Source organism: Talpa occidentalis, unplaced genomic scaffold, assembly GCF_014898055.3.
Source record: "Talpa occidentalis isolate TD23 unplaced genomic scaffold, MPIMG_talOcc4v2.1 talOcc4.11, whole genome shotgun sequence".
Taxonomy (NCBI): Eukaryota; Metazoa; Chordata; class Mammalia; order Eulipotyphla; family Talpidae; genus Talpa; species Talpa occidentalis.
The window spans coordinates 158601-174879 of record NW_023601104.1 but is presented as its reverse complement, the minus strand read 5'-3'; the positions used below and the strand labels follow the sequence as shown (position 1 = coordinate 174879).

Below are 16279 nucleotides of genomic sequence, written 5' to 3'. Positions count from 1 at the left end.
ATGGTATCTCATTGTAGTTTTTTTTTTTTTAAGATTTTAAAAAAATATTTATTTATTTATACAAGCACTGGGTACAGTCAGAAGCGCGGGAGGGTGAGAGAATTCACCAGAGCCAGAGCGGGGAACAGAACAGGCAGACGGGTGATACACACTGAGGGGAGCAGCGGGCGGCAGGAGAGGTCTGTGTGCCATGTGGGACCCTCACCGGTGGCCGGGTATCGAACCGGCAGCTTTGCAGCTCAGCACTCAACCGCTGTGCCACCAGGGGAGGCCCTCTCATTGTGGTTTTGATTTGCATTTCTCTGATCACAAGTGATGTTGAACATTTTTACATAAGCCTGTTGGCCATTTCCATTTCTTCTTCAGAGAAGTTTTTTTAGCTCTGCCCGTTTTTTGACTGGATTATTTACTTTGTTTTTGTTGAGTCTCTTCAGCTCTTTGTAGATTTTTGTGATCAGTCCTTTATCATTAGTGTTGGGTGCAAAAATGTTCTCCCAGTGGGTGGGGTTTCTCTTTGTTTCTGTTATTGTCTCTTTTGCTGTGCAGAAGCTCTTTAATTTGATGTAGTCCCAGCTGTTTATCTTGGCCTTCACTATCACTGCTTTGGTGTTGAGTCTTTAAAGATGTTCCTGAGGTTGTTCCTCATTTTCTGTGTTAGTATCATCTTTGTGTTTAGTTGACTTTTTGTAGTGAAGCATTTTATTCCTCTTTCCACTTCTTTTTTGAGTAGATCCTTCTTTGTGGTTGCCATGAGGATTGTATTTAACATCCTAGAGTAGTAACACTGATTTTAATTCATGCCACTTAAATTTCAATAACATATGAAAACTTTGCTCTTATATAATTCTTTCTCACCCCCTTTTAGTTACTGGTCACAAAATTACATCTTTTAGCAGTTATGTATATGAAAACCTACACAAATGTATTAGTTACAAGTATAAACATCAAAGTCATAATACTAGCATTTATAACTTCCCATGTATACCTTTACTAAAAATCTTTTATTTCTTCATACTGTGTCAAGTTCCTGTGTGCTGTCCTTTCATTCCAGCCTGAAGAACTGCTGTTAGCATTGCCTGGAGAGCAGGTCCACTGGTCTAAATCTCCACCAACTTTTATCTGGTAGTTTTCATTTCTCCTTCATATTTGGAGGTCATTTAGTCATTTAGTTGAGTTTTTGAAGAACACTTTGAATATATCAAACCATTGCCTATGGTCTCCTAAGTTTCTGATAAGAAATCTGATCATTGTAAAGATCTTGAATATGATAAGCCTTTTCATTGTTGCTGCTTTGAAGTTTCTCTTTAGCTTTGGATAGTTTGATGGTGTATCTTGGTGTGTATCTCTTTTGAGTGTACCCTATTTAAGTTTCTTGATATGTACATTCATATCTTGATTCTAAGCTGGCTTTTGGCCATTATTTCAAGTAATCTCTATGAAGTTTTCATAGAGATTCTGTGTGCTTATGGCACACCCACAATGCATTCCTTGTTCTATTTGATGGTGTCTAACAAATCTCTTAAGACTATTTACTTTTGCTTCTGCTCCTGAAGTTATATAGTCTAACTTCAGTTGTGCTTTTTCCTGGTCAAATGTGCCATTAAACTCCTCCAGTAGAAATGTTTCTGTGCTTCTGTGGGTCCAGAATTTGTTTTTTTTTAAATAGTTGATATTCTAATTTTTGTCCCTCTGCCTGACTTGCATTACTTATTTGAGCATATTTTAAAGTGTGTCACTATTAAATTCAATGTGTGCCCTGCTCAGAGCCAGTTTCTATTTATTTATTTTTTGGACAGGCTTTCTCTGTTTCTTTGTATACCTTATGATTTTTTCTTTTGAAAATTGGGTATATCATTACTGTGATATGATTAGTTCTGTCTATGAACCTCATCACCAGGTTTATAGGCCTTGTTTTTTGTTTTTATTGCTGAAAGTTGTATACTTATTTTCAGACTTTTCCAAACAAATTTTACAAAGACTACCTCTGGAGTGCATCATTGACGCCTGTATTCTTTTCATCTATGTTTGGCTGTTTTGACAGATTTCCTTGAATGCCAGAGTTCTTGGACTTGCAGATTAGCTGAGTGCTAGGGCATTCCTCCAGTACTAGGCTTGCTGAGTCTAGGTTTCAGACCAAAGTAAAAGCTTAAGGTATTCGGTCTTTTCTGAGCATGCATTTTTGCCTGGGCATGTATGTTGCTTGGGCATTATATGACATCTTAGATCCCTTGGTAAACAGCTCCTTTTAATTGTCCAAATCCAAGAGATTTACCCCAGCTTTTCTGGGTCATATGTGGCCTATCCATAATTTCTTGCCTCAGGTAACTGAGTCTGTAGTCACTTTGCTACTTTTTCTTAAGAATTATTTATTTATGCATACAAGAGCTGGGGTACAGGCCAGAGATACGGGGGAGGGGTGTGTGTGAGAGAGGATCCACCAGAGACAGAGTGGGGAGCAGAACAGGCAGACTGACTGAAAGACACTGCTGAGGGGAGCAGCAGGTGAGTCATGAGAGGTCTGCGGCGCCATGTGGGTTGCTCCCTGGCCGGGGGTCGAACTCACAATGCAGAGGATGAGGACAGCTTTATTAGGTTGCATCTTAACCCCTTGCGCCACCAGGGAGGCCCTGTAACACTTTTATTTAACTGTTTATATCCTTTTGTTTTACGTGTGTGTGTCTGTGTGCTTTTAACACTTCTTTTTAAAAAGATTTATTTATACAAGCACTGGGTACAGTCAGAAGCGCAGGAGGGTGAGAGAATTCACCAGAGCCAGAGCGGGGAGCAGAACAGGCAGAAGGACTGAAATACACTGCTGAGGGCCTCCCCGGTGGCGCAGTGGTTGAGCGCTGGGTTGCCAAGCTGCCCGCGGCCTCTGCGGCTCTGGTTCAATCCCCGGCTGCTCCCGGCCACCAGAGGAGGGTCCCACATGGCGCGCAGACCTCTCCTGCCGCCCGCTGCTCCCCTCAGCAGTGTACTTCGGTCCTTCTGCCTGCTCTGCTCCCCGCTCTGGCTCTGGTGAATTCTCTCACCCTCCCGCGCTTCTGACTGTACCCAGTGCATGTATAAACAAATAAACAAATAAATAATAAAACATGCCTCTATTAAAAAAAAAAAATACACTGCTGAGGGGAGCAGCGGACGAGACAGGAGAGGTCTGCTTCGCCATGTGGGTTTCTCCCTGGCCAGTTGGGAATCTAACTCATGCCGCAACTCCTTGCGCCACCAGGGAGGCCCTCACCTTGCTTTTACAAGCAGTGTCTGTCACCTTTCCTGTCTTATTTCCAAGTTATGCAAAACCAAGTCCTTCAGCTATCAGCCAGACGATTGGAAAAGACACACAATAAATTGCAGTTAAATCCTATTCAGCTTCTTCTGGTTTGAGGGAAGTAACTGGGACTGCTACTCTAAAAAATACTGACCATGCTGGGGAGAGGTAGAGCAAGATGGAGTAAAAGGTTCAAAAGCTTTCCCATCATTTAAAAATGCTTTTTCATTACTGGGCATTATTTTGGATGCTATAAAACTGTTTCCTAGCATTCCAACAATGGTGGTCCAGGCAATTGCCTTTAAAATTTTTTTTCTATTTTTACATAGAACTGGGGTGCATGCCAGAGGTGTGTGTGTGTGCGTGGGCAGGGTGAGAGGATTCACCAGAGACAGAATAGGGAGAGGAACAGGTGAATTTTACTGAAATACACTAAGGGGAACGCTGGGCAAGACAGGAGAGGTCTCCTACGCCGTGTGGCCAGGGATCCAACTGAGGCCACAGTGATGCTAGCAGAGACTTAACCCATAGGCCACCAGGGAGGCCCCTGCTTTTTTTCTTCTTTCTTATGTTTCTATGGGGGAGCAAAAGATCGTTGCATCCTAGTCTACCATTTTGCTGGCATCGTTTAGGTCAACTGTTTTATTTCTGTCTGAAATCCTGGTATCATGACAAAACAGAAGTTTTAGATATATGTATGGTAACAGAACTTTGGTTAGTGAGATTTGGTCTCAAATTTCTCAATCTGGTCATTTGCATTTAAAATCTATCAGTATATTTTCTTCCAATTTCTTGCAGTTATCAGTCTTACCTTCTTGCTGGTTGTGACAGGTACTGGAGAATAACTTGTATGAGCTATTTGTGAAATGAAAATGCCCCATCTGCTCTTAGTACCCAAAAACTCATTGCTTCTGCCAATGTTTTCCCCTTTACGGTAACATATATTCTTGTAACTTAATTGTGGCATAGGATAGGAATGAAACATCTAAAACAAAAATATGTTTTACAAGTATCTAATTCTATTAAGCCAACATTAAAATAACTTTCTGGTAAAACACCCTTTAGAGTATAGATGTTAATTTTGTTTGCTTAACAAGGATGTTATTACTAATACATACTGTTTTATTATTTTAGGGCTCACTAAGCAGACTTTCTACAGATGAAAATCACGTCAGTTATCTCACAATTTCCAATCAAGAGGATTTGGAGTTTTATGAAAATTTATGGTAACACTAATCTAGGTTATACTATGTGTGTGCAGTGTTTATAAAAGGTTTTTTCCTTGAAAGTTTTTGTGGATTTGGACATTTAACTTTTTGTGTTTACTTGATAAATATGCATTATAAATCAGTGGCAAAACTTGCTGTATGGCTTCTCTTACTAGGTGAAGAAGCTGATATATTTGCCAACGATCCAGGTTTAAGCAAAGTTGAGAGATCTTTGCAAGGGGACTACTGGATTCCCCTTCATTAGTATAGGTCAGTGTAGATTCCGTAACTGTGCACAATGTGTTTATTACTGGTCTTATACCCAAGATTTCCTTTACTGAGCCTCTTCTCCCCTTTATAATCTGCACCAACCCTTACAGCTAAATAAATTCATTGTTCCTAACAACCCTGAAGATTGACCTCTAAGAACCCCCTTGTTTTTCTCCAATATTTTGTGAAATGGCCCAGTAGCAGACTCCTTTGGAAAGAGGGTCTTCACTTGAAAAAAATAAAATAATCCTTTGAACTTCAGGTTTCTTTTGTTCCTACTTTCATTTTCAAAAATCCCTTTTCTCTGCTATTCACACAACTCTGGATAACATCAGGGACAAAGAAAATTTATGAAATATTCCTTTGATGCTATGTAAGCATATCCAAGAATTCAATTTTTGAGGTATTATCTACTTGGTAACAGAAAAATTAATAGCTAAATAGAAATGTCTAAATATTTAAAGTTCTATGACAAACTTTTGTTTGGAATTTGTAAGATACAGAATAACCATAAAAAATGATTTTATAAATTGCAAGAGAAAAATTTTTTTATGGTAAATGGAAAAAAAGTCATAAAAATAGAAAAACAGGAATGTTAATACTTTACTTGTCTTACAAGTTTTCTATTGTCCTGTTACAAGCACTGACCATTACAAAAAAATACCATTTATTAGTTATACTGTATTAGCAGCATATGCTAACACGAACTGTAACAAGGGGTGAGGGTTGGGGTATGCGGCTTAGGCAAGACAGAAATTAACACTTCTGTCTGGTAAGATCCTGTGGAGGGAGGTAAGTATTTCAGGCTAATTATGGCAGCATTTCACCAAGAGTGTAAATACCCAGGCTCTTCTGTTGCAATCTCCTTCCATGATGGGGTGCTGGCTCTTATGTAGAGTTCAAGTGGGCTTTGTGGCCTGTTCTCTGCAATGGTGTCAAGAAAGAGGGAAAAACCATTCACACTATTTTGAACACCATGTACTTCCCCTTACATTTCACTGGGCAGAAGGTAAGTGATTTGCAAGGGAGAGTGGGAATGTGGTCTTTGTTCTGGGAGACATATTCCTGGATAAATATCAAAAGTTCTCTCATTATATGAAAAGGCAAGATGTCAGTACTCTCTGAAAAAATCTCATTTAAATATCTGCATAATTAGAAACCTGAACATGAAAGTCATTCTCCTGAGAATAAGCCAGAATGTAGTAACTGATAAATACCTGCTAGTCTGGTTTCTGAATAATTACTTTATTTCCTTTATTCACTCACCAAAAGCAATGAAATACAAAACATTATCTGAATTGAATTTCTGATGTATACTTTATTGGTATCAAAACCAAAATAAGGTGATATAGTTGTTTGGTCTGCCAATTTACCACATAGAACAAGGTGGAAAAAATATTTCCTTTTAACAATTTTTTATTGAGGGAAAAGGAAATTTTCTTTCCTTGTAAAGTGATAAAATACTAATTAGCCTTGGCAATTTATTTGACTATGCAACTTTAGAGTACTAAAACAAAAATAGTCCTTTAATTTTTACCAAGTAAGTAAAAAGTCAATACATTTGTTAGTTTCTAAAAAACTGGTAAAACTGTAAAGCCGAGAATGATACCATTGCCTACTTCTCTCCTTTACTAAGGGAGAAAAACATGTCTACATGATTCTGCTAAAAAAATCACCCAACAATTCAGAGGTAGTCATGGAATGTCTGTCTCAGTCTCCAGCCTACACACGAGCCCTCCTCAGCCCCCTGTGGAGAGGACACGGCAAGCCCTGTCCCTAGCAGCGACATCTGGTGCGACAGCCATAACCAGGCTGCTGTGCCTGATACAAGAGCTCAACTCTGGGTCTGTATAACCTTACATTACAAAGTTGTCCTTCATCTCATATATTAAAAAAACAATCTCAACATAAATCTTTAGAGTGTCAAAGCTACAAAACAGATACATAAAAAATTACTTTTGTTTGAAATACACACATCCCAGTTTTCCATTTTCTGGAAAATGTAGAGTCCCCCAAATTACATATGTGAAAGCCCTTTTACAGGTGGCTCTATTTGGGTGACCCGAGGTGAATGAGTGCCATTATTGTGGTATAGCTATGAAAGAGATCATCATCCTTCACCTCATTACATTTCTTCAGTGTGAAGTTCCCAGTGACTATGCGATCACATCCAATCTCTCCATTTCCAAAGAAGCCAAATAAAGGAACACTAGGAAAAAACTTTCTAAATGCATCAGCCTCTACATTCCTCTTGGCTCTGTAATACTGGAAGCCCCTGCCAACACATGCGAACATGAAGCCGATGGTGTTGTGCTCTGGAATGTTGGCTGCTTTCAGGCGCTGCACGGCAGCCTCGGCAGTCTTCTCATCATTGACGTCCTCGTTGAGAAGCACAGTGGCGCTCTGGATTCGGTGCCCACTAAATGACAGTCCAACCACACCAGTGGCATCAATATCCAGAGGGGTCCTGTAAAATTCAGTTAGAAACTAAAAAGGAGGCAGTGTATTTCACAGTGTAAGAGAAGACAGAAATCCTCTGACTCACTGGTTGGGAGCAGCTTACCTTAGCAGCGTGCAGCTAGTCTAAGGCTCACTCTCCCCAACAAGAGGATCATAACAAAGATTAAAAATTAAACTACTGAAAATTAGTACATTTAAGTAATGTAGAAGGCAGAAATCTATGGCAAAGTAAGCAACTATCTGTTCAGTCACAAACACAAAGCAGCAAATGCATCTCGACAAAGATTTGTAAAATCCAGCATGGGTTTTCAAAACAGAGTATCATTACCTTTATCACTCCCTTAAGAGAAACCTTACAATTTTATTCACACACATGATTGTCTCTATTAAATGAAACTTTTTAGTACATTTTCTAGTATACTATCTTTGTATCTCACCCCGACTCCAGCTGTCAAATTCTTTAAAAGGTGTATTAAAATTCAATCACAGAGGATAGTTTTACTAAGAATCTATAATTCCAGAAGTTTTAGCTTTATGTTGTTTGCTCCATATGGAAATGTGACTGATTACATTGCTCCATGTCTTATTTAATCCTTTGATCCGAGAATTCAATTTATGTGCAGGTAAAAACACATTTTCTTTTCATTTGTATTTGCCTATTTTTATTTTAAAATATTTTATCCTTACTAAAAATATATATTCAGTATCAATACAGTTATAAAGCTAAATCAGTGACACCCATGGGGTGGTAAGGGAGAGACAAATAAGTAACTTACATTTAGCTAATCTAAGATTATATTGGGGTGAAAAGACTTAAGTAGAGTGACTGAGATGAGACTTGTTGGTGGCAAAACTGGTTTTTTAGGGGCAGAATCCATTTTCTTAAGTGCCCTGCTGTTCCTTTATTTCCTCTCTGGTGGACAACTGCAGCATGTCAATCTCTTAACTGAATCAATTTTTTATTCTTTTTTTTTTTCGGGGTGTGTGTGTGTGTAGTAATCTGAACATGATTAAAATGGAGCACTGATTTACTCACTGGCTTTTCTTACCCAATGACAGATTAAGATGAATGTGTCCTCTAAGGAAAAATGAGTGGGAGTGTATTTGGGTATAATAAAAATTAAATGATATGCCAACAGGCTAGCACCCCAGATGTTTTATGTCTGAGAAAGACATTGGCATTTCAGAGTTAAGTTATATATTAAAAAAAGCACTACTGTGCTATTTTTATGTATAATTTAAAGGTAAAGAGGGAAAATTGTACAAGTGGGGAAATAACATAAATAACTATCAAGAACTGGTGTATATATGCACGAAATCCAATGTTGGATATCTTATTGCTTTAAATTGAATGCACTTGGCTTTCTTTCCCCCATTGGTAGTCCGGGGATCTTGACTTTGGCAATCTACTATCCCTGGTCCATTAGGGAGACTACCTGGCAGGAGATCAAAACCGGGGTGACTTAACAATGGTTTTGCAGATACTTCTTGCTGGATCCAAACACTAAACAAGTAAGTGTTTGCAGGAAGTATCTGGGGAGTAGGAGAGAAGGGAGACGAGGGTATTCACATTTTCCTGCTTCTGATAATCTCTACTTATGCTATTGATACTTTATACCAAATGATATTTATACTACTTAATTAGCTTAAGCTCAAAATACTGTTATTTTCAATCAAAATGTAAAGGGATGGGCCTCTCTGGTGGCGCAAGAGGTTAAGACACAACCTATGTGGTGGGAGTGCAAACTGGTCCAACCACTATGGAGAGCTGTGTGGAGATTTCTGGACCTACTAAACATAGAGCTTCCATATGATCCAGCAATTCCACTCCTTACCCAAAGGACACAGAAACATCAATCCCAAAGAACACCTGCACCCCTATGTTTATAGCAGCACTGTTTACAATAGCTAAGCTTTGGAAACAACCCAAATGCCCAAAAATAGATGACTGGATCAAGAAGATGTGGTCCATATACACCATGGAATATTACTCAGCATTCAAAAAAGATAAACACATGCAATTTGCAGCAACATGGATGGAGCTGGAAGGGATCATGCTCAGCGAAATAAGCCAAAAAGAAAAAGAAAAATACCGGATGGTTTCACTCATAGCAGGAATCTAGAAAACTTAAATAAGGGACCAGGAAAATGAATAACTATAAGAAAGTGAAAATCAGAATCAACAAAAAACTATGAAACAGAGACACCTTTGGGGGGGTGGGGGGTGGGAGGGGAGGGATTGGGATCAGAATGGGGGGGGTTGCAAATGTATGGGGAATATAAAAATAAAATTTATTATTTAAAAAAAAAAAAAACCTCTTGAGAGTTTAGAGAACATGCCTTGTTGTTATCGAATTAAATGGCTTAACAAAAAAAAAAAAAGACACAACCTATGAAGCTATCTGCAGCATCTGCAGCATGAGTTTGATCCCCAGCTGGGAGCAACTTACATGGCGCAGCAGACCTCTCCTGACTCACCCGCTGCTCCCCTCAGCAGTATACTTCGGTCAGTCTGCCTGTTCTGCTCCCTACTCTGTCTCTGGTGAATCCTCTCACCGCCCCACACCTCTGGCCTATACCCCAGATCTTGTGTGCATAAATAAATAAATCTTTAAAACAAAATGGAAAGGGAGTAGAAGACAATATTTTTATCCATGAAAGCATAAGCCTCAGTAGCAAAAATCAAAAACTTGCAATTTCTAAGCTTGAAAAAGCCCAAAATGTTTGTCAAGTAATTCCAATAGGCCTGCAAGATACTCCAAAGAGAAAAGGTTTTGTGGATAATTGGACTTTGAACTACCACAGATAATAACAGTATTTCCTCTCTCGATTTCCATCTCACTTAGTAAATTAGAGGTTCTGAGACATTTTACCGCAAAGATTCACTGTTTAACCATACATTTCCTTTAGAGGAGGAGAGAGAATTAGAGACATTATGGTTACAAAGAGCCCAGAGCTGTCAAGGGAGCTCTGTAGTTACTGTAGATAAGAGGAGACAATGTTGAAGTTTTAAGAGTGTTGGGTCCAACTAAGAATAAGTTCTTATATGAATTTCACTACTCAACTTCAAGTAGAATTACATTGAGTAAGCCTCTCAGCCTGTGTCTATTGAAAAATTAAATGAACTGTCAGCTTAGCAATTCTTTAATAAAGACCCAGAGTAACTAAAACTTGAGAACATTTCCCATCATGCACAGAAGTCTGAAGTACATTAGACATACTTTTCAGAGGTCAGCGATGCCAAGTTGTCCACCTGGCCTCCAGCCAAGATGACATTCATATCACTGAATGTGCTGACTACGCGCTGCAGGTAATTGCTGGCTCCTACCCTACAGCAATTATAGCCAAAAACAAGGACCACACGAAGCTCAGGGTTATCTAAAAGACCTGCAAAGAAATGAATAGCAAGAATTAAAGTTAGTCGTAAAACAGATTTTTAAAATCTAATTAAAAAGTGTTTTTATACAGCCTGCAAAATGAAAATTTTATTGCTAATCACTTGCAATCCTAATTAAATACAATTTAGTGCTTAAGCTATAAGTTTTCCCTTTAAATCTTTAATACCATTCAAAATCTTTACAACAATTTTTCCTCATAAAAAAAAAAAATCAAATGGTTGTTTAGAAATTAATAAGACAATATAACACAAATAAAGAGGCAGCTATGTAAGTGAGTAGCACCATTGGTGGACCTTGGTGCCAGCCATGTCCACACAGGCCACCAACTGGAACAAAAGGGAGCACTGGTTTACAGCAGTGGAAATTTAAAGAGCCAGAGAAAACAGAAAAGGGACTAAGCCATCATAGTGCGTTGAATGATAACCCCCCTAAACTCTATCTACACCAGAACCAATAAGGTGACCTAATCTGGAAAAAGGGTCTTTGTAGATGTAAAAGTTGAGGCTCTTGAGATGAGATCACCTGGAATGTCTAGGTTGGTCCTAAATACCATGAAAAATCTCCACATAACACGTGTGGCACAGAGACATAATGCAACCAAATGCGATGTTGACAACAACCAGAAGCTGAGAAGACAAAGAATAGATTCACCACTGGAGTCTCAAGGAGTGCTGTCCTGTCTGACCTGTGGCAGAATAAATGTCAAATGTTTCAGCCACCAAGTCTGTGATGATGGCACTCTCAGGAAACTAATGAGCCACTATAGGCCTCATCCACCTTTTCCATGTAGAGGGTGAAGGTGAATTTACTATACGGAAATTCATTTCAAAGCACGAGCAACTCTAGGCATGTGGACAGAAAGCACAGCAATAGGAGTTGGCAGAGTTTAACAGGAGACAGTGGCCCCAGCAATGCCCCCGTCACCTGTGCTTCCGGCACCCTATTGGCAGACTATCAATTTGAGATTTTTGCCAGCATTACAACTGATTGGGCCACACGACTCCCACACTGATAAACCTGAAGTGAAGGTTAACAGAAATAAGGCTCACCTTGGGACAGGGATGGGAATGAGTGATCAGTGGCTAACACCAGATAGTGACATCCTGAGAGAATACTCTATTTTGTATTCTCTACAAAGTGAATCACTGATTTGGGAAGTTTTAAAAGGCCATGAGTATACAAATCCCGTACTTTCATATCATACTCTAAACCATTATTAAAAGTGTTGTTTTCTTTCCTCCCCCCAAAAAAAGATCAGTTCAGCGAATTTTAAGACATGGTTTTCTTTGTTAGAATTAATTTTCTGAGTTTGGGCTCAACAGTCTAGCCTTACTTTACAAATAAGGACTGCTAATCCCAGAAAAGTGACTAGTCCAGGCGAGTACCATGTCAAAACTCTAGATTAAAAACCCTTATCTCCTGACTCTCAGGTTTTAGAAACCTAAAGACTTCTAAATCTCCACCTTTTCTATTTTCTAAGCTCTAGATCAGCCCTTATAATGAATTTGTAATTCATCTGAATAATTTTAAAGGCTCCACCCCGTTCATATACCAAAGCACATCCAGTGCTTTCAACATGTTCCTCCAGTGGGAGGAATCACACGCACACCTACTGGGAATCACACACACACCTAGAATCTACAATAATTTTCCCCATTCCAACTTAGAGAATAACGCTATCCGAGCCCAAGCTGCTGCCTGATAGAGCAGATGGATCTGCATTTAGCCAACAGCCTCTCTGGAGTCCGAAAAAGGTCACTGAAGGAAAGAACGAGTCAAACTCCTTCCCACAGGGTATTAAGAACACCCCTGCTCTTTCTGAGGGGAGTCTAGGCACTGCATTCAGGCTCTCCTCAATCTATCGTTGTGGACAAGTATTCGGGTCTTTCAACTTCAAGAGAGCACACTAGTCACATCCCAGCAGTGCGCCGGCAGATGACAACCATGAGAAGCTGTGATCTACTTTGCCGTTATTTCAAACCCTGCTGACAGATCCAAGGTTCAGCCATGTGCCTCAAGCACCCACTTCTTTGGTGACCGCATATTCTCAGATTAAGCAGAGAGGTTAGTAACCAGTTCTCCCTGACTTGGATCCCAACAACTGCTTTTCTTGAGACTCATTTGGGATGATGGCACTGGCACTTCATAGACTGCAATAACACCAAATAGCCTGAAAAAATTACTCTATTAACTGTAAAGGCATTGGGGTTCCAACAGAATTTATCTCAGCTCTCAGAAAACTGGGAAGAGTGTGCTGCTTCGGTTCCAACTTAGCCAAACCTGTGGATCACCTCTAGCGAATGTCAATGGGATGCTTTTCGTTTAGTACCCTCAGACCCCAGCCGCCTGCATCCCATCTATGTATCTCTCAATTCAAAGTTCTTCCACTGATACTCTCTCATCTTTGTAAGCTGCCTTAAACTCATTTTCAAGTAAATGAAAATTCACTACAGCACTGATCAAGCTGAGTGATAAAAGAAAAAAATAAAAATAAAACTTAGACACCAAGACCAGTGTCAAGAGTTAGAAAAGCGAACTCTGAGGACAGGGCAGCATGGCATGAGAAGACTTTAGGTCTACCGGTTCAGGCTTCTATCTTTTTAGAGAAGCCACTATGAAGACAATCGTTTCACAACCTACTTGAAAGTTATATAATCCAAATGGAGAGAAAAGGAAGCGTCTAACACGAGAGGCTGATACATGCACAAATCATGTATCTGTCCCACAAAGCCAAGTTCTGTCCCACAACCTCAGGCTAACCACCGCTTCCCTCTTCCTGTCTTTACCCCCAGCTCTCTTAACCTACCAGTGCTAAGTCAGCACAAGTAGGACATGGTGTTGGAGTCAGACCTAGGTTGAAACTTGGGTTCATCCACCTGCTGTTGTACAGCTGTCACTTAAATTCTCCAAGTTCAGGCTGCCTTTGAAAGCCCGGAAGAGCAGGTGGTGGTGATGAATAAATGACAGTATTATAAAGCATCTCATTTCGGTGCCGGCACTCAGCAACGGCACGGTGGAGGAGAGTTAACAGAACACATTTTGGCCAAGTTGCAGGCCCAACCAAAATTTACATCTGTTTAACCTACTAATGAAATGAGGAAGCTTAAGACAACATTTTCCTTTGATTCAAACACCACCAAGTTTAGAGAAAAGAGATCAAATCCGGGGTCACCTGTGCTACTCTGGTTTTTATCTAGTTGTTACATCTTTTGACAGGCACCTTATCCAAACTCTCCCTGATGTACAAAGGGAAGCCCACATGAGCTGGGAACAGACCCAGAACAGTCATGGTTTGAGGTTTAAGAACTGTTCAGTAGCTCCGTGACACCTGCCACAAAGAACAGCAAGATAACAACATTGTCATCAATTACTATTAATTCCTTGATGATCCCCAAACATCTCTGGTGCAGCCTATCCTCTTTAGCTCCAGATCCATATATTCAAGTGTCTGGTCAATGTCCCCATTTCATACTCCATGTGTCCACACTAGAACTGACTGATTCCTCTAAACTGTGCCCTCAACTGTCCTCACCCCAGGAGAAAGGACCGGGTGGCTGCCAGAGCCTGATTAATGTGGTAACCACCTCCCTCACTCTAAACATCCTGTATTTTAACCAGCTGCCACATCCTGTTAATTCGACCTTGAAGCTTCACGTTCACCTGTCTCTCAGCTCCACTGGACCCACCCCATTCACGCCTTAGTCATGTTGCAGCCTCCCAGTTTTCCTGTGTCCAGTCTTGCCTTCCTGGAAACTGATCACCACACCACGGTCAGAAGGGTAGTTCTAAAAGGCCTATCCTTTGTCAGATCCTGCTTTCTGCTACCTCCCTCTGTCTTGTGTCAGTTAACTGGACAAAGGGGGAAGACTGCAGTATTCCTCCCCAGCCCACACCTCAGGGTCTCCCTATCCCAGTTCACCTCTTCTCAGGCTCTGTTCACCTGCGTACCTTCTGCACACTCTGGACCAGATTAAGTCCATGGTTCTATGTTTTCTAGCACATTTGTGTTTCTCTTGGTAACACTCATCTCACGTGAGCCTGTCCCATTAGACTGGCTCCTCTAGGAGGCAGGCACAGTGAGTCTCTAACATTTCTATAGCTTACACGCCTGGCATCAGCACTGCTACAACAGCCAAATGCAAGGTGCATTTCAGAGAAGCGTGCCATTCCAGGGCTGCCGTGGGCTTCCCTACATGGCTTCTAGTCACTGTGATAAGCTCACAGGAAGGGGAAAACACGACAGTCCATGGGCCAACTGTTTTTATAGATAGTTTTATTGGAACCCACCATTTGTTCTCATAGTGACTACGGCTGCTTCTGCTCTAGCAGCAGAGTTCAACAGATGGAGTTAGGAAGTATGGCTGGCAAACACTAAACCACTTACTTGCTGACCCTGTACAGCAAATGTGCATGGCCCCTAAGGGACACAGACATGAACAGGACTACCCAGTGTCACTGACATAGAAAGGAGCTGCTGCAGACCTCTGCTTGGGAATGCAGGTGAGGTAAAATAGCCTCCAACTATTCCTTCTGGCCCACTTCAGATCCCTCCACGTATTTGAGTACAGAGAAGATAATGATCCAAACTTAGAAATATGGGAAACAGGGAAACAAAACAGCATGTTAAAGAATAGAGATTATCATCTCAATCTGGGCAAAGCATCAATTTCCTAAAGGCCATAAACAGGATGAAAATAAACCAAAACTGTAGATGGCAAACAGTGCAGGAAAGGATCGAGTAAGAACACTTCATAGAGCACAATAAACAGGGGCGCTTTACTCTTCATTTTCTGATTCCTTGAACTTGGTGCTATAATGCAAATAAGGGATAACAAATCCAGTAACTAGATGCTAGCTTCCAGCAGGACACTCAATGCGATTGCCAAGGTGCTGTGGAGCAGAGGAGAGAGCCCGCCATTGGCACCATCCTCTCCTTGGGATAAGAGACAGCACACAGGAGGGGGGGAGGAGTGGCTCTGTGACCTTCAGCGAAACACTGACTCAAAAGCCAACCAAAAAAAAAAAGGTTTCTCTAATGAGGTTTGCTTTTTCCCAACCTGCTCCTCCTTCCCAGTGTGCCCCGTATTTTTGCATTTCATACCCCCATAGTCCCACTCTCCTAGGCTCAAAACTTAGTTCTCACAGAGGCCCCAGTCTTCCTTCTTGTGCACAGCTAATTATTTATTAATTTTCTTCAATCAATTCCTTACTCCTCATGGCCCCATATTATTTCTTGCCTAGGTGGCTGTGGCTCCTAACTGGTTTCCCACTTTCAATATCTCCTCACTGTGTGTGTGTGTGTGTGTGTGTATTCACTATCAGCTAAACAGCAGCTGTCAGTAGTACCTACACTCTATAGTCTCATTCCCACAATCCCCTTCATATACTTTGTGTTTGCAAAATGAAACAGCTTACTGTGTCTCTGTATGCATTGATTATCTGGCTATTCCACTCTTTCTGGCAAGCCTTAGCCTGATCCTTGACTCACCCTTGTCACTTAGATACTCCCATCCTTCAAAGGCTTAAACACTGCTTACTCCAGGAGGCCTGTCTGCTCTCCTCCCACTGGCGAGCCCCACACAGCAGTCTTTCCACACCTCTCTGTTGGTACAACCCACCTTTTCACTTGGTTATAATTAAAGACAATTCCAACTGACAGTGGTTCAACTCAGGAT

At 40.7% G+C, this 16279-nt stretch overlaps 2 protein-coding genes across 10 annotated transcripts in view; one reads left to right on the top strand and one right to left on the bottom strand.

The window, feature by feature from the left end:
- The window catches only part of NRG4 (neuregulin 4), a 128976-nt gene extending 123982 nt beyond the window's left edge, over positions 1-4994 (top strand). For all 9 annotated transcript variants that reach the window (XM_054699948.1, XM_054699935.1, XM_054699932.1 and 6 more), the window contains one exon: positions 4403-4994. In XM_054699948.1, coding sequence (XP_054555923.1) covers positions 4403-4431 — 29 coding nt within the window. In that variant the 3' untranslated portion in view covers positions 4432-4994. The remainder of the gene's footprint in view (positions 1-4402) is intronic.
- Positions 4995-6763: 1769 nt separating this feature from the next.
- FBXO22 (F-box protein 22) overlaps positions 6764-16279 on the bottom strand; it is a 28060-nt gene continuing 18544 nt past the window's right edge. The window contains exons 6-7 of the mRNA XM_037502046.1: positions 10428-10593; positions 6764-7213 (exon numbers count right to left, since the gene is read on the bottom strand). Coding sequence (XP_037357943.1) covers positions 6796-7213; positions 10428-10593 — 584 coding nt within the window. The 3' untranslated portion in view covers positions 6764-6795. The remainder of the gene's footprint in view (positions 7214-10427; positions 10594-16279) is intronic.